This window comes from Cyprinus carpio, chromosome A16 (assembly GCF_018340385.1).
Source record: "Cyprinus carpio isolate SPL01 chromosome A16, ASM1834038v1, whole genome shotgun sequence".
Lineage (NCBI taxonomy): Eukaryota > Metazoa > Chordata > Actinopteri > Cypriniformes > Cyprinidae > Cyprinus > Cyprinus carpio.
The window spans coordinates 8,855,874-8,880,801 of NC_056587.1; the positions used below are offsets into that span (position 1 = coordinate 8,855,874).

Below are 24,928 nucleotides of genomic sequence, written 5' to 3' on the forward strand. Positions count from 1 at the left end.
ATCCAGACACAGAGAACAAAGATCCTACATTTGATTCGTTAATCGTGATGTGATATACGCTATTTCAGTTTTATTTCGATTAATTGTGCAGCCCCATTTAATTTAATGTTATATCCGATTTTATTAATTTATTATTATATTTACCCTGTGCTGAACGACATGTTCATAAATCACTATTATCAAAGCACAGTCAATGAACTTCAATGACGTAAATACGTTAAGACGCTAAGAATCTCTGTTCTTTTAAACGAACTGTTCGAAAAAACCGATTCTTTGAAATGAACTGAACCTCCCATTCCCATAAGTGCACGCAGTAGCCTACTTTTATTTTGAAACTGAGGTTTCTTACGTCGCACATGACGATGTAAATGTTGCGCGCCAGTTCGTACAGTTCAGTTTTACAGCCCCAATATAAGAACTGACAAGATTTGATTCAATAGAAAGCGACAAGTTTTGAAATGTGGAAACTGCAACCAACCGAATCTGGAGGTAATGTTTTCTGTGCAAAACGACTCGTTTATCCAGTGTTTTACTGCACTGCGGCAGTATGTATAATCCAGACTAACTATAAACCAACTGCACAGTAGTAACAATGCTCATGTAATGTGTTCTTATTTACATAACGTGTTTATGTTTAAGGGACGACTTCTAAGGACTTTTATACAGCTTTACCTCACATCTCGTTCATTTCTTTAGTTAAACACTGTTCCTACATTCTTTTAAAGAAGATATTTAAAAGAATATAGGTAACCAAGCCGTTTTGGTTCCCATTGACTTACATTATATATATTTTTGTACCATACAGTGGAAGTTAATGGGAACTGAATCTTATTGGTTACCAATATTCTTCAAAATACCTTATTTTATATTCCACAGCTGTTTTACATGTTTTATTTTTATGGCGCACCTCTCATCTAATTCTGAGAGGTGTAAAAATGCTCACAAGAAATCCTATTATTATTATTGTTATTATTATTATTATTAGTTATAGGCAGATTTTGTCATCTGCACATTTCCAGTAATTATAATCTGTATAGGTTGGGATGCTTTAATTCATTCCAGTCCTGTTTGTTTCTGAAGAGGAAAGTATCGTTCTGTTCGCGGGTCAGGAGTATGTGGTCGGCCGTAAGAACTGTGAGATCTTGCTGTCTAATGATCAGTCCATCAGCCGTGTGCACGCCAACCTCACTGTCACTCAGCAGGTGAGTAACTCCCCTTATGAGCATCTCCATGGAATGTTGCCTAAGAAAAAAAGGCATCTTCAATGAAGGGATGTTTGGTAGCCCACTATTTGTGCTTTTGTACTTTGTGTCATTCTTATACATTATTTAACAAACCACAATGATAGGTGTTTGTAGAGCTTCTGAGATAAGAGAATATGAATAGCAATTTTTTTTTTTAACATGCCCTTGACTGTTTTTGTTAACAAAAAGTCATCTTAGCTATGTTTTTCCTTAGCTCTCTTAGAGCCTTTCCATAAATACCTTATGTTGTTTAATAAGACTGTCTCAAAGGCAGTGCTGTGGGAAGTATTTCACTAAGTAATCAAATTTTAATTTACTAATTGTTTTTTATTATTTTGCTAATTACACAGTAGAACTGTAATCATGTGCGTCATTATTTCCCTTAGTCACTCTTACTGTGAATTCTGTAAGTCATTATTGCTGTGAAATACTTATTTAAATTCAGGATGCAATAATTTATATTTGTATATTACTAATAACTTAGAAAAAGTTATTAGAATAAGGCATAGCTGATAATATTGATTTTATTCGAATAGCCTTGTTCAATATATAATTATGTTAAAAGACTTTCACATGTCCATGTTATTTATTTTAATGCTTTGAAAAATCACTCATCATCTTTTAAATAATTAAGGGTGGCATGTACTATAGTAAAACCAGTTAAATCTAGGCATGTGACATTATCAAATTCTTATAGAACGATATTTGCTGAAGATTTTAAGTTACATTACAACAACAGGTTTAAAAGATGAGCAAACTTCAGTGCTGTCCTCTTAATAACAAGTTGAACTTTTTTTTTTCAAATGACAAAAAGAGCCTTTAACATTTAAATACATTTCTACATTTAAATGCATTTCTGTAAGTGCAACCTACATTGAGTGTAAATCTGAATTTTCATTGAGTCCGTTATGCAGTTCTGTGTGGTAAATTGTGCCCACTTGATGGAAAAGATGCTTATGTGCTTTTTAAAAATCTAAACAATTCGGGCAATAAGGTACCTACAGTTATTCACTGTTTTTTAAAGTACTGACTATAACAATACCATGCATGTTCATTATCAAAATAAAAATATTTTACCTGTTAATCCAGACACTATCAAGTTACGAATTTATTTATTGAGATTTTATTGCATTAAATGCGTGCTTACAGGTATCATGCCCTAGATGGCCCTGTTTCCTTAACTGCTGTGTTTTTCGAGTGATTATTTCATAGTAGTTTCTCGTAAAGCTTGCTGATAGGGTGCTTTCTTGTTTTTATGCTGTTGACAGGCGGTTAGTCTAAAGGACAGCTCTAAATATGGCACTTTCATCAATGGTGAGAAGCTTGAAACTGGCTCCACAAAGATCCTTCAGACAGGAGACAAAATCACATTCGGAGTCTTTCAGAGCAAGTTCAGGTTTGTATGTAGCTACACAATTAGCAAATTGAACTAAACAAAACACAAACAAATAATATTTAAACATAAATAATATCAAATAAAAATACACTTTCTTAAATGGCTACAACACCTCTTGTTCTTGTTAAGATCAAAAAACAAAAAAAGTTCACAAATTGGACATTGTTGCTTAGTTTTTTTTGTGTTATGCTATTTTCTCATTATGTTTTGTGGGTGTGTGATTTGTTTTGTTTTAGCTTAATTTTGATATTGTGAATTTATAATTTATGAAGCAGATAATAATCACTCTTTTTTTCCCACTCAGTTTGGAGAAAGAGTGTGTTGTGGTGTGTTCCTCATGTGTCGATAATGAAGGGAAAGCCTCCCTCTCTCAAGATTTGCGCTCTGTTGGGGGGCGACTTGTCAACTCCTGGACTCTTGACTGCACACATCTCGTCATGCCCACTGCAAAGGTCACCATAAAGGTCAGGAGGCCGCTGACTGCTTCAGCACATTATTTGATCCTCAAGGGTTTATTCAGTTCCCTGATTAACTGCCAATGAACCTTCAAGCTACACTTAAACATCTGCTGAATCAATGTCTCTGTCTTTGCAGACAATCTGTGCATTGCTGTGCTGTCGGCCCATAGTAAAGCCTGAATTCTTCAGTGCGTTTAGCAAAGCTGTGCAGCAGAAACTTCCACTGCCTAAACCTGAGAAGTACGTGCCTCTTTTAGCTTCTCATTCACAGTTACTTGTTTTATTCCATCTAAATAGCAGTGAGCTAATAGCAATATAGATCAGATGTTGCTGTGTTTTGCGTTGATCAGATTTAGGCCTCAGACTGATGAGCCCAGCCTGGCTAAAGAGGATGTGGATCTGAGTGCACGACCTGAGAGAAAGAGCCTCTTCAAGGGGAAAACTTTTCTGTTTTTGAACTCAAAACAGGCAAGAGTTTTTTTTTTTTTTTTTTTTTTAAACTACTACTAAAATTATAAATTATACCGTCACTGTACATTAACATTAGGACAGACTCCACCTCTTTTTAAAACAATTAAATAGCTACTTATCATGACTGTCACTACCATTCAAACTAAAAAAAAAAAAAAATTAAGTATTTATACTTTTATTTAGCTAGTAGCAAAGCAATAATTGGTCAAAATATTTCTTATTTCAAATAAATGCTGTTCTTCTGAAGTTTATATTCATCACATAATCCTGAACAAAACTGCATCTTGGTGTCCACAAAAAATATTAAGCAGCACAACTGTTTTATACAGAAGTTCTAAGCGGCCAGGCATTATTTATTTTTTTCCTTCTTGTTTTCTCGTTATAACGACTTAATTTTTAACGTGATCTCAACATAACGAGTTATTTTCTCGTTATAACAACTTAATTTTCTCGTTATCTCGACATAACAAAAGTTGTTTTCTCATTATAACGACTTAATTTTCTCGTGATCTTTTTATTTTTTTCTCCCAGGATGTATAAGATTGTTTATCTGTTGGCAGCGCAGTAGGGTGTGGCCTATTTCACTAAATATGAGGCCAAAGGATTGTGACATTGTTCTCTTACAATGTGATATTCCTTATCACTTCACATGGCCAGTTACTATATAAGAAGAGGTTGTTACCTTTGAACCCAAATCAGTGCAGAAGTAATGTTTTTTTCAGCCCACTTTTTTTCCCCAGACTTTTCTTTTATTTGTCCTGTAATGTTGGAAAATATTATCAGTTACAGGCACTCTGACCTTTCTTACCCATTTAATATATTCTTTATCTAAACTTATCTAAAGTTAGACATGCATCAGTGTTACAGGGAAAGCACAGGAAGAATGTGCTTTGCTGTCCACTAGGTTCAAAATCACTGGACCAGGCGTCTTCAGAGTAACGCTGATCCCGGACGACGAGCCCCCAAAATCTGTTACAGGTCCCGGGAAGTCGGGAAGACTGTAAGCAGTAATCAACTTGACATTAAATGAGAGAGAGAGACAAGAGTTAGTTGTTTCCTTAATGGTCCTCTTTGTTGTCTTTTAATACACATACACGTTTGCATTTCAGAGTCAGTAAGACACTTTGAATCACAAAATTATTCATAAACATGTTGGTACAAAATAATACACACTGTATAGATCAAATAAACAATAAATAAATAAATAAATGATAACAACCTTAACCAAATGTACAGCCCTAATTCTTACAACTGGCCTGAATTCAGGTAATGTTAAGTATCTTAAGTAAACAACTCAAGTGAGTAACTTATTTCAGGTAAGTGATAGTGTTACATGAGCAAACTTTTCTATGACATACTGTAAGTGTCTCAAAATTATTAATAAAATAAATAATCAATTGAAACAAATTATTTGGACATTAAAACATGTAAATTACAGTTTGGTATAAAATGTAATTAATTTAACTAACCTTGACATTAAATGAGAGAGAGAGACAAGAGGTAGTTGTTTCCTTAACGGTCCTCTTTGTTGTGTGAGGATGCACTGCAGTCGTCATGGTAACTCTACTCTCTCAACTGCCACCCAGAGTTCAGAAAATGCAGCTGAACTATTCAGTGCAAACTCATCATATCTTTAAGTAATTAAAATAAATCTTATATATACATGTAAATAGAAATGAACATATGTAAAAATAAAAAGGAAATATATATAAATAATTTCATATGTGACCCAAACTATATGTAGGGTGGTCACATCAGGTCTTTATTCATTAGGCTGTTATATACAGTGAAAAAGTTGGATGTCACATAGGACATATATTATATTAATCATGAGGTATAAAACAATCCTAATTAGCTCAGAGGAAGAGCAGACCATGTGCAGTTGAACAGCTGGAATATTCTCTGTAACCAGCAGGCTCATTTGTGAGTGAATAACTGCTGATAGTGGTCATTTTCTTTTTTGTGATTTCTTGGGAAAAGTTTTAAATCCCTGAAAACCCAGAAAGAAAAGTTTTTCTAATTGTTTTTCGATTGTGTGTGTGTTCTTGTTTGGTTTTTGAGTGTTTGGAGCAGTTATTTTAGTATACAGTAATCTATGTATATTATAGTATTTATAAATATTTTGTTTTCATTTCAGTAGTTTTCATTTTAATGAAGTTGTTAGTTATGTGCTTCTGTCATTTTTATAATACTTTTTAATATTCCTGTTTATTTTTATTTAAGTTTTAATTTTAGTGTTTTTGGTTTGGGAACATAAAATCCATTACTTTTTTATTTAAAAGAAAAAACAAAAAAGTAAGAAAAGCCAGACTCTACAATTTTTTTTTTTTTTAGGATAATGATGGATGAGCACTTATTTCCTGTGTAGATGTATTCCTTTTTTAAAACAGGAAGCTTGAGTGGGACAAATTAAAGGTCTCATCTCATTTTTTCTTTCTTTCTAATAGTGAGTAGGCTTTAGTTATTTCAGTTTAGAAACTTTGTTTCATTTTCTGTCATGCTGAACATAGATTAAAGAAAGATTTAGAAAATCATTATAATCCAAGTTAAATTATATTCAGTGTTTTATTGCTGTAATCACTGATGTTTTGTCAATCTTTTCAGATGAAGCGTTTGAGTCAGGCGGTGAGTTGTGGAGGTGGGGTGAGCCAGCTTTTGGACCAGGGCTCTCTGCCCATTTCACTTTTGGAGTCAAGCAGCACCTGCGTAGTTGACATAACTTCAGGGAACTCCCAGGCTGTGATCCCTCCAGCATCCAAGAAGTGGGTGGATTCTGTGGCTCAGATTCTGCACAGGTGTGTGTATTTTTGCTCATGTCCAGTCTTTTCTGTCAGTTCAGACAACATCCACTAATTGTTCTGTGGACTGAGTAATACAATGAAGCTGTTTAGTTTGTGTGTATTGAATATAATCAAGTCATAAATTGGGCCAGAAAGATCCGAAATGGCATTCCACCACCTTCATTTCAAAAAAGACAAAACTATCAACAGTTTGTTTGATGATTGATTCATTTTGTGTGTATAAAATTTACACACATGTAATTTTGCATATATTTTGGAAAATATGTTTTGTTTTAGAGCTATCTAAGTATTAATGCAGGAATCTTAATCTTTGTCTCTCTAATGTTTTCTCTTTTTCACACAGAAACGGCTTGCGCTTTATTACTGAATCTGAGATTGGATTGGCTGCTATTCATATCAATAATCAAACCTACTGCAATCCCTTCTTTTCTATGCAATCTGGTGGGTTTACACACAGTACACTACATACACATCTGGTGCAGATGGGCTGTTCTAGGTCATTACTCATTCTTAGTAGTGTTTTCAGTGTTAACAATGAGTGAATAATGATGAATACGATGATGACTGACTTTTTTAATTGTGTGTTAATTGTGCTTACTAATCCTTACATGGCAGTGAATCTGAGAAATAGATTTCCCGACTGACATGTGAACACATCAATAATTTCCCAACACTTCCTCATAGAATCGGTGAAAGTGAAACCAGTCATTGCTGCAGCAACACCTTCTCAGAACACTGCTGTAGATGAGACGGCGCTTGCGCCACCTTCCCAGAATATCACCACCTATGTGGTCAACACTGAGCTCTCTCAGGACCAAAGCAGGTAGAAGTCTATGTGCTGAATCTTACAGAATACTTGTTTTAGGTGGTGGACATCTTCAACAACAAAAAACAAAAAAATGGATCACCTAAACATCTCCATACACCCAACTCAAAACAACAACCTCACATTTTAGTGTTCAAAAGTGTCCTAATTTATAGTCTATAACTTGAAATAGCTTTATTTTTATTGATATAATTTCACCAGACTGCTTTTTGTGTTTTAAAATTAACTAGACTGCTACTTTTAGTTAATGATATATATCTGTGTGTTATGTATTTGGAAGTGAGACAGCAGAAACACTTTTGCTATGAGTTGAGTAATCCATTGGTTTAATATATTGATCATATAGTGTGAATCAGTAGTGCCAATAGTCATTGTTCCCATTTGCAGGATGGTTACAAGTGGGATCAGTGCAGTGGGTGAGACTCCAGAGAAGACACAACCCACACAGAAGGGCCCCACTCTGTCAGCAACAAACAAACCCTCATCCCTCGGCCCGAAACCTTGTGCTACTGGCATTGTCAATGAGACAGTGATGTCATCTGAAAAGTTCAGCGTGGTTGAACCTGAGCAGAGGATGAAGAAAAGTTCAGCTTCCTCGGGCAGGAGGCGAGTTGAACCTGAAAGTTCTGTGAAATTGACAGCGCCTCACAATGCCAGCACCACACTAAAACGGTCTCCCCAGAAACAGACAGCCCTCACAAACTTCTTCCAGCCTACCGACAAGAAAAGGCAAGTCTAATGCCACACTACATCACACAGAATTTTTAAAATGGTTGTTTTCTATTTTAATATATTTTAAAATGTAATTTATTCCTGTGAAGGCAAAGCTGCAATTAGTCCAGTCTTCAGTGTCACATGGTCCTTCAGAAATCATTCTAATATGCTGATTTGGAAATATTTTTGATTATGTTGAAAACAGTTACATATTTCTGTGGAAATGTGATGCATTTTCTCCTCAGGATCCTTTTGTGAATTAAAAAGAAATTATTTTGTAACATTATACATGTCTTTACTGATGCCTTTGATCAATTTACTGCATCCTTGATGAATAAAATATTAATTAATTTTAAATATAATCTTACTGAACCCAAACATTTAAATGGTAGTGATAGTTATGTGAAGCACTGAAGTTGTGCAGCTGCTTGACTAGAATAAGTGTTTGTAATGAGATTAAAAATGAATAGTTTCATTTATCCATTTTTCTTTTTTCTGTAATTTTTATTTATTTTGTTATTAATATAAATATATAGTGACAGAAAAATAACATGCATATAGTCATGAAATTAAGTACCCTTCCTAAAATGTGTTTAAAGAGATCATAAGGCCTCAAGAAAAACCTTGTATAAATGCAAATGTGTCTCAGCTGACCACTTCAGATCAGATCACGCAAGATGGACATTAAAAATAAGTGGACAGGGTCATGTGACACTATTTTCAGTAGAAATCTGCATGATGTGAGGCTTCAGTCACCGTTTTATAAAGATTTATGTTATTTTTTATGTTTATGATTGCAGACCACGTGAAGACAATTCTGTCCAGTCAGTGGCCAAATTCTTCAGAAAAGACGGCGAGGATAAAGAGGATGAGATCCAGCAAAGTTCCTATGCCAGTAGATCTCACAAAACCTCACATACAGCCCAAAACCAACACAGCTCAGTGTCACAATCTGAGTTCAGTGCCAGTCTGGTTCAGGCTTGTGGGTCCAGTCAAAACTCTGGCAGCATGAAGAGAAAGCAACCAGAGCAAGACGCTCCATCAGCCCCCAAGGAACCTGCAGCAGCTGCTGATTTAGAAATGTCACTTGAAGAGCTTGAGTCTATAATGTCTGATGAAATGGATGAGCCTCTGCAGGCTGCAGCTAATAAAAAACAACGTCTTGATTCAGGAACAAACAGCAGAATCAATAACCCACAATTACCAAATCAGCAAGAGGGCATTGAGTCCAAAAGCAGGAAAAGCACAAAGAATCAGCAAAGCAGTGCCAACAACTTTCAAAACTTGAAGTTGGACAGAACAGGCCCAGCTGCAACAAATCAGGGCTCTGACAGGCAGTCGAAGAGGTCATCCAAGCAAACGCCAGATCTGGATGCACATAGTTCAGCAAAGAAGGGGAAAAGACCAGAACTTGAAGAGGTCAAAGAAGAGGAAGTGTCTTTTGTTGTGGTAAAAAGACAGCCATAATTTCATATATATGTTTTATATACAGTATATCTTATATTTTTAATATACAGCTAATCCCATGTTTGTTTTCAGAATTCAAGGACCCAAAATGGCATTTCCCAGCACTGTGAGCCTGTAGTCAAAAAGGAAATGCAGGTGAAAGGTTTTAATACAGATGTTGGTTGCGAGTCAGTTTGACCTAGACTACCTAAAATATCTTTTCAGGCTTTCAGAAAGGCCATGATCACTGTGTTTACTCTGGTTCCCCCTAAAGTATCTTGTAACATGTTGTTATAATAAAATCTCTGTTCATTTGAAGGCCTTAACCTCCAAATCTGGATCCGAGAATGACCCTGAGCTGCCCAGGAGGCTCCTACAGATTCACTTTAAGTCCCTGACTGTGAGCACCTCTTCCAGATCAAGACCCAGCCCGCTACAGACCCATGACCCTAATGACAAGAATGTGAAACGGTTCCGCAAGGTCAGAGGAGGCACACTTTAGCGATAATATTGCAAAGTTTCTGTTTATCTCTTGATGTGACATTTTGAACGGCTGTTGGTGGATGTGCACTTATCTGTGTGTGCATGTGTAGAGAAATGTCCCTGGATTTAATGGGCTGCCCAACATTATCGGAGGCTCAGAGCTGGTGGCTTACAATCGCAGTAAGAACTCTGAACTGGAGGAATGGCTCCGACAGGCAGCAGAGGTGAGAGACCATGGGAATAAGGAAGTGGTGGGGGAGTGGTCTATGTAATATTAAGGAGCACAACTGTTTTCAGCATTGATAATAATAATAAGAAGAAGAAATGTTGCCTGAATCAGCAGCACATTAAAATGATTTCTGAAGAATCCTGTAACACTAAAGCTTTGCCATTAGAGAAATAAATTACATTTCAAAATGTATTAAAATAGAAAAGAGATATTTTAAATTATATAGTAATAATATTTCACACTATTAATGTTTAGCTTGGTGAGCATAAGAGACTTCTTTCAAAAACATGTAAAAATTGTAACAATCCCAAAGTGTGTAAAGTAGTAAAAAAAAAAAAAAAAAAAACTCTAAGAGTAGCGTTCTCTATTCTTTTTCTATTCTGTCTGCTTGTTTTCTCTTTATTTATTATAAAAAAAATAATAACATGACCCTCTAACACTAGACATTAGCTCTTTCTTTTGTATTTCTATTCTGTCTACTTTACCTTGCTACATGTACTGTGTTAGACTAAAAAGATGTGTGTTTGTAAGAAACCCATCTATCATTATTTTTTTATCTTTTGTATGTAATTTTGGATGAAAGAATGTGCTTAATGAGTAAATTTATTTGTTTGAATAATTATATACTGTTTATTTTCATGTGTAGATTAGCTTCTAAATACTAGAATTCCTCACTGAACCCACTGTATTTATGATCTTTTTCCTTAATGTTGTAGTTTTCTCATAACTATCACTGATTTGTGTGGAATGTTAAGGACCCTAGATAGCGAGTTGAACATCAACAATGATAGCAGTAACTTCTTTTTTCTGAAAGCCAAAAGCAACAAATAAAAGAACTGAGCTGTCATCCACATAATTGTGCAGCCCAGTGGATGCGAAACAGAAACCTTTTAACCTGTACCCCCCCCATCCGCAGTTCTGTTGACTAGTGCAGTTTTATTTTCACATTTTAATGGTATTTGTAACTTTTAGCTTAACTAAAACAGGCTGTGTGATTGCCGACCCCTGGCATGTTGAATACAGTTATGAATACAAATTGTGTTCTCATTTCTGGCATTCTCTCTCTTTTAGGAGGAAAAACAGAATGAAAGGGAGAAGATTCTGGGAGATGATTTATTCAGGTATGCTCTCTATGTACATTGCTTGCAGTAGGGCATAAATGGATAAATGAGGGGCATGGATCAAATGGACAGAATCAAGTGGGATGTACAGTGATGTCAGCACTTTTAGAGCTCATTTGAATGCTGACTGATCTTATTAGATCGCTGTACAATTTTCACCCTCATCCAGACACTCGACACCTGCCTAAACTAACACTACATTCAACAAGACACTGACCTCTGACCTAGTCTGCAGTGGACTGGCTGAGACCGGTTTATATGGCGGTATACTCTTACACAGGGTTCTGCTCCTGGAGAGCTACTGTCCTGCAGATTTCAGCTCCAACCCCAATCAAACACACCTATACCAGCTAATCAAGGTGTTCAGGGCTACTTGATCATTACAGACAGGTGTGTTGGAGCTAGGGATGTGTCGGTACTAGTATCGGTACCGAACGGTTCCCGGGCAAATTACAAGTGGAAGTGATCATCCCTATCCCCTTGGAGTGTGAGACTTTGGAGTGAGCAGGGCACTTGCGTGCAATTAAATAGTTGTTAGGAACTTGGCAAAGGAGCGGCATTAAATGGAGCGACAGCATTTCATCATTATTACTATTTTTTTTTAAAATATATAAGCATATTTTAAAACTTTTTTTAAAATATTGTATGTTTATTTGCAACATTTATGCTTACAACAGTAAAAAGACATTTATGACAGTAAAACAGCGACATCTGCTGACGGACACGTGCTGCGTTGTCATGGGAACATCCCAGCTGAAGATAATGAGGAAATGTTGTCGCTCCCTTTTGCCAAGTGCATTCCTAATGACTATTTAATTGCACGCAAGTGCCCTGCTCACTCCAAAGTCTCCACTCCAAGGGGATAGGGATGATCACTTCCACTTGTAATTTGCCCGGGAACCGTTCGGTACCGATACTAGTACCGACACATCCCTAGTTGGAGCAGGGTTAGAACTGAAGTCTCCAGGATGGTAGCTCTCCAGGAGCAGGGTTGGAGATCCCTGCTCTTACGCACTGAGGCAGCCAGGACAGAGGGACGTCTGGTTCCCAGTATTGTGCCTTGTTTTGAACCTTCTGTCAAACAGGTGCTCAGATATTTGCTGATAGACTTACACAGCTTTGACATGCCAATCCTCTGACTTTGAAAAGCTCCACTCAGCTGCAGCAAGTTTCTTTCTTAAAGTCATAAACTCTTCAGTTCTGTGATTTGTGATTTGAGCTGCTGGGCCTGATCCACCAGTGTCATGGCATCACGCATGAGTTCTTGAGAGGGGGTTTTCTCCTTTCCAGATCCTACATTTTCGCAGAGCACACTTGGAAAGTATGACGTCAATGATTTCCCAACTGCTTTTAAGTCATTGTTCACAGTTCAGGTCACGCTGGGCTGCGAAGACCCGTTGATATTACTTACAAGCTCCTGCTGTTTAAACACACAGTGATTAGGACATAAAATACAGTGATGGTTTAAATTATTGGTCAGTGCTTCACTCATATCAGAAAGTTATTCACTCCCTATGAAAATAGTGTGTCAAACTTTTTAAATGGACTGGCATATATTTCCACAATAGTAATTGGAAGTTTGCTTTCTGGATATTGCTTTAGTTATTCCCATACAACCCAATCGTTAACATTCTCTTGTGTTTTGGGGGGCATGTACACATTTTCATGTGTTTTGGCTGTTCTTTTACACGACAAGTGTGTTTTAGGGGTCTGAAAATGCAAACTTTTGGCAATGGGTTTCAAAGTGCAAGTTTTTATAAACGATACCATTGTCATTTGTGAAAATGGTGCATCATGCGAATGCATATTACATGTTCGCGTACTATTTCTTTACATCGCCAACTACTGGCTTGACATGCATAATACAGCATTTTAAGTCTTTTTTCGTGGCTCGTTAGAATTTACACTTACAGTGGAAAAAAAGTTTTGGCCTCATCAGGCACAGAATTGTTGCCTGGAGACTGAACCTGGCTAACGGGGGACTTTCAAGTGGTGCCATTTATCCTGCCTATGCAGAAAAACTCACACTCGCGCCCTCAAATATACAGACAGCCATGGCCGTGCAATCTGTCCATCACAATTGTTTGATGTCTGAATCTGCTCAGCTAGTCATGCATGGAGTGGGAACATCACACAGAAAATAAAAAGAATGAAAAGAAAACAGCACCTCTGTTTTTCCAACATCTTCTCCAGCTCCCTCTCCCCCCCAGGCTGGGGTGTCCCAGACATGTTTTATGGAAGGGAATGTCTGGTTTGATGACTTTTTCAGACAATGTTTGATTTTTACAGCGTACCAGTTTGTATCAATATCACTCAGTTATTCAATCACTAAATTTACTAGTTACTAATTGTCACCTTAAGGCAGAAATGTTAAAAGCCTTTGTGGGAATGATGATTGGACTGTATAAACTACTTGCTTTTGTGTTCTTTGTGTTCTTGCTTTTGAATCTGTTTTTTTTTTCTTTCTCGCTCTCTCTTTTTCTTTTAGGTACAACCCTAGACGGGCAAAGAAATAATAGTTCATAATGCTGCCATTATCTGTGACAAGATACAAAGAAAAACATGTTTCCATTTTTAAAAGAGCGTTTTATTTGTCTATAATAAAAAATACTCTGTACAAAAAGTATATGTATATATTAAAAGTTGACATTTTACAAAATTGAGCAGTCGTATTTCACCTCCATCACCTTGTGAAGCAGCTTTGACCATCCTGCATTGAATTAGTGGACTTTTTTTCTTACAGCTCTGATTTGTCATCTTATGGTTTTGGTTCCTTCAAGTGTACCTTCAGGTCTTTTGATGATATCAACTATCTAGACTGTCAGTCCACACAAACATTCCCCCAGCAGTCTAAACTTAAAAATGCTAGTTCAGAAGTTATTTCAGTTAATATTTCAAAGCAATAAAACATTTATTTGGCACAACAGGGTATTAAGTAAAATGTTCCACTATTGAGTGCTGCAAAATACCTTACTGAGGAGTCGAAATCGCAAATCTCTAAAACATAGCACACTGGAATAATCTAAATTCACAAATCTCTAAACATTGCACATTGGATTAATCTAAATTTTCTGTAATCCATAATATTCTTATTTATCTATTTTACCTACAAACTACCAGAATGACTGACAAACACCATGGTTACTGAAAATGTAATGTCTTTCTAACATTTGGCACTTGATTTAGGTTGTAGGGAAAGAGTAAGGTTGATTTTGATCTTTCCTGATGGAAAAAAATGCACACAGTCCAGGTCTTAATATGTGACCTCATAGTTTTCTTCTTTTTGCAGTAATTCAGATTATTTTAGGAGCCTGTTATGCAGGCTTGAGTACCATAGAATTACTGGACGAAAGGGATGTTTTTTTGTTTGTTTGTTTAAAGTGCTATTATGTGTTCTGTATTAGAATATATATCCAAATGGACAAGGTAATAAACTATTTGGGATAAGGCCATGTTTGTGCATCATTGTTTTTTAGAAAAAGAAATACATTGGCTCATTATAAGCTCAGTTTTGGACAGTTTGTGCGTATTAATATACATTAATTGTGCGTTAATTTAGTGAAGACTGCAACATAATCTTTACGAACTAGGCCTTCTGCCTAAGTCATCTGCTCTTTTGGTATTGCTTTCCTTTACTACTTAGTGCAAGCCTCCTTGACTTGTGCTGTGTTCACACTGCCAGATATTAAATCACTGAAGTTTAGAGTTTCCGAGCTGTTGGTGTTTAATAGGCATACCTATTCTGCCTCTGTATCCAACTCAAGTGACAAATCACTTTGCTTCCATTGATAGTTGCTGCATCTTTTAGCTCAGCTAATCTTTGTCACTTCTCAACAGCAAGTCTGTTCCTTCTGACACCACCTCTTAATGATGTTTTGTTGCTTTGTTGCTACAAAATGCTGTCAGTGTGTACACCTCTTCAGGCACTGCAATCATGACAGAGATATGCTATCTATGATGTAAGAGCAGGTAACTAATTACAAATAACAGGGCAACTGACGAAATTTGTAACAACAAGAGGTAAAGCACACTCCATCTAGACTTCAAATGACATTGATATATTGGCACATTATTCCTGACCAGCAAAAACTCCTTTCGTAAGACAGTCAACATAAGACACCATTGGGAAGAGAGTTTCTCCTAGCTTCTGCTCATTTTTATAAGTGTACTTTCTCTTGTAATTTGTACATACATATAAAAATGAGATGTATTCCTGGACTCGTCATGAAGAACTTTCTCTTGGAGCCTTAGATAAATCCTCCTCCTCCGCCCCCACTTCCATCTCTTCCCCGTCCTCCACACCCTCCGTCCTCGGTGATCAATTTCCTGTTCTTCTCAATCCTCTGTTTCAGTCTCTTGCGCAAACAGCTAGTAATGCCAAGAGCGCCACCCTTTAAGAAACGTACAAAGTTGTCACCAACAAGGGGTCCCATGGCAAAGAGCCCAGGCTCAGCATTGCACTCAAAGGTGTAAGGGTTTATGTCGACAGGATTCTGTCTGCAGGAGATTGGCCTGCTGGGATCCAAGCCAAGGTACTGCCCTTGCTCCTTCAAGAAAAATAAGTTGGGATAGGTCCCGATAAGAACTAGCACCATAGAGACTTTGAAGACTCTAAGGGCACCATTGGATCCCCTCATCACGCAGTGCATGTCAGGCTGGAAGGAGAGCACACAGTGCTCAGGGAAGCTGGTGTAGTCGGGGAACAAAGATGAACTAGGAAGTGTGGGATTGGCAACAGGGGATGCTGGGTAAACTTGGGAACACATCATGTGGTAGACCCTGTGATATTCAGGGTAAAGTGTCTTTGGCAACTGTTTGAAGATGAGACCTGGGTCATCAGAACGCTTACGGAATGCATGCAACACAGTGACCCTGTGGTTCAAGGCACACAGCACTGCATCGGCTGCACTAAGCCCTGCTCCAACTACCAGCACAGGGTCAGAGGAAGAGCCCAGGTTGCTGTGACAGCTGACAGCCACCCCAAGGTCACGTACGCTGTGGAACACATAAGGGAGATTCTCCCCCTCTACTCCCAGTCGAGCTGGAGAATCAGATGCCCCTGTTGCTAAGACAACATTCTCTGCAAATAAGCTAAAAGGGACATGAGTGTCACCTTGGAGCTGCTGGTAGCCTCTGACCTCCCAGAGTCCCTGTGAAAGTCCTTGGGAAAACTCAATACTCTCTCTCACTCCTTCATTGCCTCTACTATCTTCATCCTCCTCCCCAGTATCACCACTTCTACTGCTATTCTCCATTTCATTTCGTAACTCATTGCTAAACCCATTTACCAGTCCATTCTGACCGTTCTCAATGCTGTTCTTATTGCAATAATCAAACCCATTTTTCACACCATTCAGCTGACCATTTATAGTGTTCTTTTCATTTCCAAGACTTTTTTCATGACTGCGGTGAAGTTTTAGAACAGAGGTGACATAGGTATTGTCCACAAAGTTCTTCTGGAGACCCATGAGCTTGACATAATTTTTGTAGTAGGAAGAGATCTCATCTGGAGTGGCTCGATCATTGGACACCGAACTGTGAGTAAAGCCCATAATATACATAATCCATCAATCTCAGATATTTCTGTAAAGTTTGAAAAACTGGATCATAGTTCTGCTGGAGAGGAACCCATAATATCTTCTTGATTATCTTTGATAAACACAATCGTGGAGGTGTCCAATCCTGCTCATGGAGGCCCACCTTCCTGTAGAGTAGTTCCAACCTGTTCTGACACACTTGTCTGAAAGTTTCTAGTAATCCTTAAGACCTTGTCTGCATCCGAAAGCTTAGGCTGCTGACTTGTTGCCTTATTGGGCAATGACTTTGCAGGCAGCATTTGCGCATGAAGGCACCTCACGGAACTGATTTTGAACAGGCTTCTAAGGCACTGTAATGATCTACAACAAAATAGAGCAAGATTTGGTGAAAAAAAAGTTAATATTTAACTACTATAATACTAATTTCTCACTAGAAGTAACATCAAAAGTGGAAAAACTTGGTCAGAAGCATATCTACACACAAATTGACCACACCAAGTGCAACTTTCAGGTGCCATCTTTATTTTTAGCTCATCTGTCAGAAAATGGAATGCACAGGATTGTGGGATATCAAAGGCAGTGCAGGATACATCTATGCTGCCTTCAAAAATAGATCAGATGAAGGCATCTCAAGAGACAGGAAGTAAAGCTGACATTGGATTTGGATGTGCCTTGTTGCCTTCCTACCTTGGAATGCATCCTCTGAAGGCAGCATTTTTCAGCTTTCAGACGCAGCCCTTGACAAGCTGGTTCAGGTGTGTTTAATTAGGTTTGGAACTAAACTTTGCAGGATGGAGGCTCTCCAGAAGCAGGACATGACACCCCATTACTAATGGAACCTACCATCAGTTATCCTCCATAGTACATACCTCCTTTTGCCCGGGGTCAAATCTCTGTAGTTGACTCCTGGTAACTCCATCCATATACCAAGACTAATGGTCAGCATTGAACCTTCCATTGCCGGAGAACAGAAAGAGTATATTTTGTCAATGAAGGACATTTAGTCAAAAATTATTGTTAGGGTTGTAAATTCAGATACAGGTTTCTTCACATTATGTAAATTGTTATGTATAATTAGTGAAAATATTTATTTGATCCCCTGCAGATTTTGTAAGTTTGGCCACTTACAAAGAAGCGAAGGGTCTGTTATTTTTGTGTTAGGTTTTTTTAACGGATAGAGACAGAATATCAACCAAAAAATCCAGAAAAAACATTATATAAAGGTTAGAAATGGATTTGCATTTCAGTAAGTGAAATAAGTATTTGATCCCCTACCAACCAGCAAGAATTCTGGCTCCCACAGATTGGTTATGTGCCCATGTGGAACACAGATTAGTCCTGCCACTTTAATAAGTTACTCCTTATATCAGCTCATTAGGTGTATAAGGTACCTGTCCACACAATCTGTATCTTCCATTCCAACCTCTCCCACCACCATGGGCAAGACCAAAGAGCTCTCAAAGGATGTCAGAGACAAGATTGTAGATCTGCACAAGGCTTGAATGGGCTACAAGACCATCAGCAAGAAGCTTGGTGAGAAGGAGACAACTGTTGGTGCGACTATTCGGAAATGAAAGAAATACAAAACAACCATCAATCGGCCTTGGCCTGGAGCTCCGTGCAAGATCTTGCCTCATGGGGTAAGGATGATCATGAGAAAGGTGAGGGATCAGCCCTGAACTACACGGGAGGAACTTGTTAATGATTTTAAGGCAGTTGGGACCACAGTCACCAAGCAAAACATTGGTAACACACTACGCCGCAATGGACTGAAATCCTGCAGTGCCTGCAAAGTCCTCTGCTCAAGAAGGCACATGTACAGGCCCGTTTAAAGTTTGCCAAAGAACATCAAATGATTCAAAGAAGACTTGGGAGAAAGTGCTGTGATCAGATGAGACCAAAATTGAGCTCTTTGGCATTAACTCGGCTCGCCTTGTTTGGAGGGAGAGAAATGCTGTCTATGACCCCAAGAACACCAAGCATGAAGGTGGAAACATGCTTTGGGGCTGTTTTTCTGCTAAGGGTACAGGACGACTTCACCGCGTTCAGATGCAAATGGGCGGAGCCATGTACTAAAAAATCTTGGACGAGAACCTCCTTCCCTCAGCCAGAAGATGGGTCATGGATGGTTACAATGTCCCGAAACATACCACCAAGGCAACAAAGGAGTGGCTTAAGAAGCAGCACATTAAGGTCACGGAGTGCCCTAGCCAGTCTCCAGACCTCAATCCTATAGAAAATCTGTGGAGGGAGCTGAAACTTTGAGTTGCCAAATGATAGCCAAGAAACCTTAAGGATTTAGATAGGATCTGCAAAGAGGAGTGGATCAAAATCCCTCCTGAGATGTGTGCAAACCTGTTGACCTACTACAAAAACGTCTTTCCTCTTTGCTTGCCAACAAGGGTTTCTGCACCAAGTACTAAGTCATGTTTTGCTTGGGGATCAAATACTTATTTCAAATCAATTTTTAACCTTTATATAATGTGTTTTTCTGGATTTTTTGGTTGGTATTCTGTCTCTATACTTTAAAATAAACCTACCATAAAATTACGGATCCTTCATTTCTTTGTAAGTGGAAAAACTTACAAAATCAGCAGGGGATCAAATAAATATTTTTACCACTGTATCTCTTATACCAATACCCTAACCTGTGATAGTAAGAAAGTCATAGCAATACCATAGAAACTTCTCAAAGGAAACCTGGCAGTTATAGAAGCTATTATTAATGAATGAGCTTTTTTTAAGCTTGTACAGTTGTAAGAAGCATTAACCCAACTATCTCAGAGAGGTCACTCACGTGCCAGGCACCACCAGGTGTAGCTTTGCCCAAGACCAGATGAGGAATATGATGTTTCTTTTCCAGCCTCCAGTGCAGTACAGAGGGGAGCTCAAAGCCCAAATCTGCATTTGGATGAAGGAGTGTGTCGAATAGCACCGCCACAGGGTTCCCTGAACGCCCCTCTATACCTTCACAAAGAAACTCCAAATTCTACAGAAAGACACACTGATCAACTGGTTTATTGCACATTTGACTATCATTTCTGATTGTTCACAATTTAGTTTTACTCCACAATTTAGTTCCAACTTAAATTTCGCAACCTGTTTTAAACTCATCTTTTTACCTGTTCAGTGATGGGAAGCTGCTTGGCTTCCTGTAGTTTACGAAAGAGGATAGGGTTTGGGTGCACAGCCATTGGATCTAAATAAGGAGTATACCCACTAAGCAGGTACGACAAGCATATACCGGAAGGACCATTACCTGAGAGGGGAAATGGGAGAGACAAGTAATTGTTGAATTTTATATTGGAATCTATTAATTAAGAGCCATCAGGATTGGTTAATGCTGTGAATGCCCTTTTTTTCATCAGTAATGAATCTGATAACATTTGCTCATTGATGACTCACCAATGATGACTACTGGCACAGTTCGAGTACAGTCCCTTGGCACAGAGCTTTCTTCCAGCAGAGGCATAGTGGCAGCCAGAATTAGAGCTGGCACTGATAAACACAAAAGACATCTGTTTAATCAAAATAAAATTTATGCTAGCTGCAAATCTTAGCATATTACATTGATTCTACATATGCGGACATTAGCTAAAATTGATTTTGTATAAAGCAGTTTCCATTTAAAATATTACCATATGGTGTTGTGATGTTTGCATATTATTACTTGCACTGTAATTACCTTCTGTAGTGAATGCATACGTTTTTGTAAGAAAAATATCCATATTTCAAATGTAATAAGGACTTTACTCTCACTTCCGTTATCTGTCATATGTGGAAGCAGTTCCGGCGGATGACAAAAGACGTTGGCGTTGCGTGATTAGTGATGTACGCGGAGAGAGAACAAAACAAAATGCCGGTCATGAATTAGAAGTGCAAACTGAGGATTTGCAAAGAAAAATGTCGAAGGATTCTGATATAAACCAAAAGAAACATTGCTTCCTTTGCTCCTATAAACAAACTTGCGAGAGCTTATCTCAGAGGTGCGCATTCTGCGTATACGTGCTGCGCCATCCGCCGGAAAAGCTTCCGCATATGACAGATAATGGAAGTGAAAGAAAAGTGTTTATTACGTTTGAAATATGGATATTTTTCTTACAAAAACGCATGCATTCACTACAGAAGGTCTTTATTCACATCCCCCCCCCCCAGAGTGGTGTGAGGCATGTTTATTAAAATGCGCGCGCTTTATTCGACGACTTTTGGACTGTTCAACTGCAACACCCACAGACTGCAATGATAGAGCTTGGAATAGCCAGGACAATTTTTTAAATAACTCCGACTGAATTTGTCTGAAAGAAGAAAGTCATATACACCTAGGATGTCTGGAGGGTGAGTAAAACACAGTCTAATTTAAATTTTTGGGTGAACTAACCCTTTAATGTACAACAAATGGTAATATAACTTGCGATACCCTGTAAATTCTATTCTAAGTCTATTATCTTCTGTTTTAAGCTTTAGGATGATGGCTTATGCAATTTTAGAGTGTCAAGAAGTTTGTATTTGTTTTATTTATTTTGATTTGTTACATGTTTTCTTACATTTACAAGCAATTTTATTTACATTAAATTTTTTTAACCATAGTGCCAAACTAACAGTCATTTCTCCCCACTTGTCATCCCTTATGAAAAATAAGTTTATTCAAGTGTGCTATTAGTATACTTCTTTTAAACTAAAAATAGGAAAGTATGCTTTTAGTTTACTTTTTATGTACTTCTCAGAAATGGGCTTTATGTACTTTATATACTTAATGTCATTTAAGTATACTTGACTTATTCTTACAAAAAGTCTAAATATATTTGAGCTATACTTGTGCTCCTAGAATCCGTGTCTTCATTATTATACGGTAGAGGGCGCTAGTACACATCTTCTGCACAGAATTCCCAAAAAAATGTGAAGAAGAAAAATAGAAACAACAGATACTGACACATGTAATCTAACACGATCATATGACATGAAACAGCATCAAAACTGAAACATTATGGAATAAAATGTCGACCGATGAAGAGGTAATAATTACAGTCAAGCTTTGGGGTGCTGATCGACTCCATTTACGTTTTGATTATCATTCTGAATCCAATTAATAGCCTTTTTTCAACTTTTTGTTCAAAATGTTATTTCTTTATTTTTTATTAAACTTACCCACATTAAAATGTAAAAAAAAAAAGAATGCATGAAGCTAGAATAAAATGTTTTTGTTTACAGTTTTTGTTTTTGTTTGTAGCAGATGCCCTGTTCTCTCTTTGGATGTTTTGTATGTTCAGATATTCATATAACAAAATATTAAAACCTAAATAGGGACATAGTAGTATACTTAATGTATGATGTAATGTTCACTTAAAGAAAACTTATGAGTATACTTGCAGTATAAAACTACTAAACTAGTAGTTTACTGAGACTATACTTCAAAGTGTATTTAATTAGTAAACGATCAGTATACCTATAAGTTCACTTTTAGTTTAATTGCAGTACAAAATACAAACAGAGGTAAACTAGTTGTGTACTCAAAGTTTGCTACTGTTATACTTAAAGTATACTTAAAAGTTTACTTTTATATACTAGAAAGTGGGCCAATTTAGTCCCAAGGAGTATTGAAACAGTACACTTACAAGTATACTACTAGAACACTGATATTTGTAAACTTGCTACATAAAGTATACTTAAAATTATACTTGAACTTTACTTAAGTATACTTAAACTTGAAGTATACTACTTTTTGGTAAGGGATATCTCATGTGCAAAAGGTTTTAATAACAAAAAAGTCACCAACTATGTACACAAAGTTGGCGTTGCTCAGACACTCTTCCCCGCTGAGCTAATGCTAGCATTAGCGCTGCCACTGCTTCCTGACAAAAGCAAATCATAATCAGTTTTATGGAGTGTTATCTGAGCACTGTTATCTGAGCACACTCATTGTCTCAACCTGACGGGTGTAAATCCCCCCTGATTACACCTCAGTTTGGCTGTAATCCATGCTGCCCCTGTTTATGTTTTTCAAAAAAGTGGGCTTGGCATGCTGACAGTCGGCACATCGCAGCCACCCATCACAACCTGTTTTTCTTTGACCCTGGATGTTTACACTTTTCAGAGAGAGAGCACAGGATTCCAGGCATAACTGGGGGTGAGGATGGTGGGACGGGGTGTGTAAGAGGCAGAGGGGAGGATTGTCAGGGTTTGGAACTGGCATTTCCACCCCACTGCCCCATTTAACAGTCTCCAGACCACATTTACAAGGGGTACTCATATTGGCTCACTAGCCCCTTGTTTTTCACACATATTTCTGTTTTCAAAAAAGACTAGATCCTCATAACATCTAGAATACGTTTCATATTTCAGAGTAATGACTGCTATCTAGGGCAAAACAGTAAAATTGACTGCTGATCCAGATTTCCTATAGCCATGATTGTGTTTGGATGGTTTAAAGATTATTAATTTTTTTTTTTTTTGCATTGTCCCTTATTTATTTATGGAAGGACACACTATCTTTTATAAGTACCTCTACAAAATGACTGTGTGAATGTACATTAAATATGTGAAGAGAGCTACAGTAGTTTTGTCTCTCTCTCTCTGTGTGTGTGTGGTCTAGACAGGGTTATCAGTGAGTATGAAGCTCAGACTGGATGGTATGTCAATACATGCATGCACGTGTGTATGCATATTTTGCAAATACGCCTTCAAGATAGTAGATGCTCACTAAAATGACAACGGCAGATAAGGAAACCGTTTAAAATAATTTAATTTTAGAACAGTTTGAACAGTATTCGGAAAGCACTCATTTCAGACATAAATCTCGGAACGTGTCTGTTAAATATTAGTAGGCTAAATTAGTTTGTATTGGTCTTTATGGCCTGTGTCTATTCATACATGTACACCATATCTGCACCTTTCTGGGGCATGTTAACGGCACAGAAATTGTCGTTTGTTTCAATCCTTCCAAGTAAAAACTTTATTTTACGTAGATATGATATGACAAAAGTGACTTACTTTATGCGGCCCGGCACTAAAATGCGAGCCAAAACGAGAAGCTTTAGTGAAATATCAGAAACGAACGGTATAATATGTGATTTTTTTTTTTTTTTTAATATGCCACAATTTAGGTTACATCTACAGTCGCATGTATAACGTACTGCATGGAATATTATTAAATGCATTTGTGATGTCCTTACCTCCAAACGAAAAATCTTTTCAGATTCGCGTATCTCCAGATGGCTCGGGATGCTGCACGCGGTATAAATAGTCCGTATACCCAGTGGGAGGTTCCAAGCCGAGTCACAGGATGACATGGACGACTGATATTCTAAAGATGCTGCATACTGGTTTCTGGGAAAGCGCCGGATAACTAAGAAGTATCAATCATGCTGGATAATATTAAAAGGACGTAGCACGTCGCTGAATCATATGCGTTATTCCTGAGTAGCAGCACAGAAAAGCCGCGAGGTGTCAGTCTCCATCCAGCATCGTCTGCGCCTCGTGCCGCACCGGCAGGCATGTAGAGCGAGCCCAGATACGCGGAGTCTGCCGCGCGCACATGGCACCAGAGAAATAACAGCACGCGCCTGTTTTCCGCTAAACGGGAGGAAACTTAATCGATCGTATACTCGATGCGCCCGTCAGCTTTGCAAAAACATCACTTTAAAGCAGGGGTGGCCAACCCTGCTCCTGGCGATCGACTGTCCTACAAAGTTCAGCTCCAACCCTAATCAAACACACCTGAAGCAACTAATTAAGGTCTTCAGGCTCACTTAAAAATTAAAGGCAGGTGTGTTTGATTAGGGTTGAAGCTAAACAATGCAGGACAGTCGATCGCCAGGAGCAGGGTTGGGCACCCCTGCTTTAAAGCATACAATGTTTTTCTTTCTTTTCTATCTTTCTGCATGACAGCAAAAGTGCCTTCTATTACTTTATTTCATGCAACTTCCCTATTGCTCACTTAATGTTTCTGTATCGGTGGGTTTTATTCTAAAACGACTTTTTTTTTGTCTTTAAAAGTATAAAAGCAGTTTTATAATCATTATCATTACTTGTTGTATGTTCACTGCAGGTGCTGAAGGTACAGCCGTCACTTGCGTGTTTTTAGTGCCCTCGTTGGAGCGCTGCTAGGTTAGGACAGTCTCACGTTGCTTTAATGTTTCAATTACTTTCTTACGTAACACAGACTCATATTTATCTAGGTCAGCTAAGTGCGTTACTGCTCCCATG

The 24,928-nt window shown here is 37.8% G+C and overlaps 2 protein-coding genes and 1 long non-coding RNA gene across 4 annotated transcripts; 2 read left to right on the forward strand and 1 right to left on the reverse strand.

Annotated features, from left to right (window-relative positions):
* The first annotated feature begins 309 nt into the window (after positions 1–309).
* LOC109069009 (nibrin-like) lies at positions 310–15,072 on the forward strand. Of its 2 annotated transcripts, XM_042772429.1 has the most exons (16): positions 312–489; positions 1,081–1,202; positions 2,513–2,640; positions 2,945–3,104; positions 3,235–3,338; positions 3,449–3,566; positions 6,174–6,364; positions 6,714–6,811; positions 7,055–7,193; positions 7,584–7,925; positions 8,711–9,359; positions 9,450–9,512; positions 9,676–9,837; positions 9,950–10,063; positions 11,140–11,189; positions 13,678–15,072. In XM_042772429.1, exons 1-16 carry the CDS (start codon positions 459–461, stop codon positions 13,703–13,705), a joined length of 2,499 nt encoding a protein of 832 aa, XP_042628363.1. In that variant the 5' UTR covers positions 312–458; the 3' UTR covers positions 13,706–15,072. The 2 variants fall into 2 exon arrangements, with proteins under 2 accessions (XP_042628362.1, XP_042628363.1); XM_042772428.1 differs by lacking the exon at positions 13,678–15,072 and having other exon boundaries at positions 310–489; positions 11,140–11,607.
* Positions 13,664–24,340, reverse strand: osgin2 (oxidative stress induced growth inhibitor family member 2). Its single transcript, XM_042772433.1, has 6 exons — positions 23,896–24,340; positions 20,132–20,224; positions 19,849–19,985; positions 19,524–19,715; positions 17,596–17,687; positions 13,664–16,724 (listed from the first exon to the last, which is right to left on the reverse strand). Exons 2-6 carry the CDS (start codon positions 20,196–20,198, stop codon positions 15,437–15,439), a joined length of 1,776 nt encoding a protein of 591 aa, XP_042628367.1. The 5' UTR covers positions 20,199–20,224; positions 23,896–24,340; the 3' UTR covers positions 13,664–15,436.
* Positions 16,478–17,058, forward strand: LOC122147977. Its single transcript, XR_006161959.1, has 2 exons — positions 16,478–16,616; positions 16,884–17,058. It is a non-coding gene; the product is annotated as an uncharacterized LOC122147977 (long non-coding RNA).
* Positions 24,341–24,928: the final 588 nt, after the last annotated feature.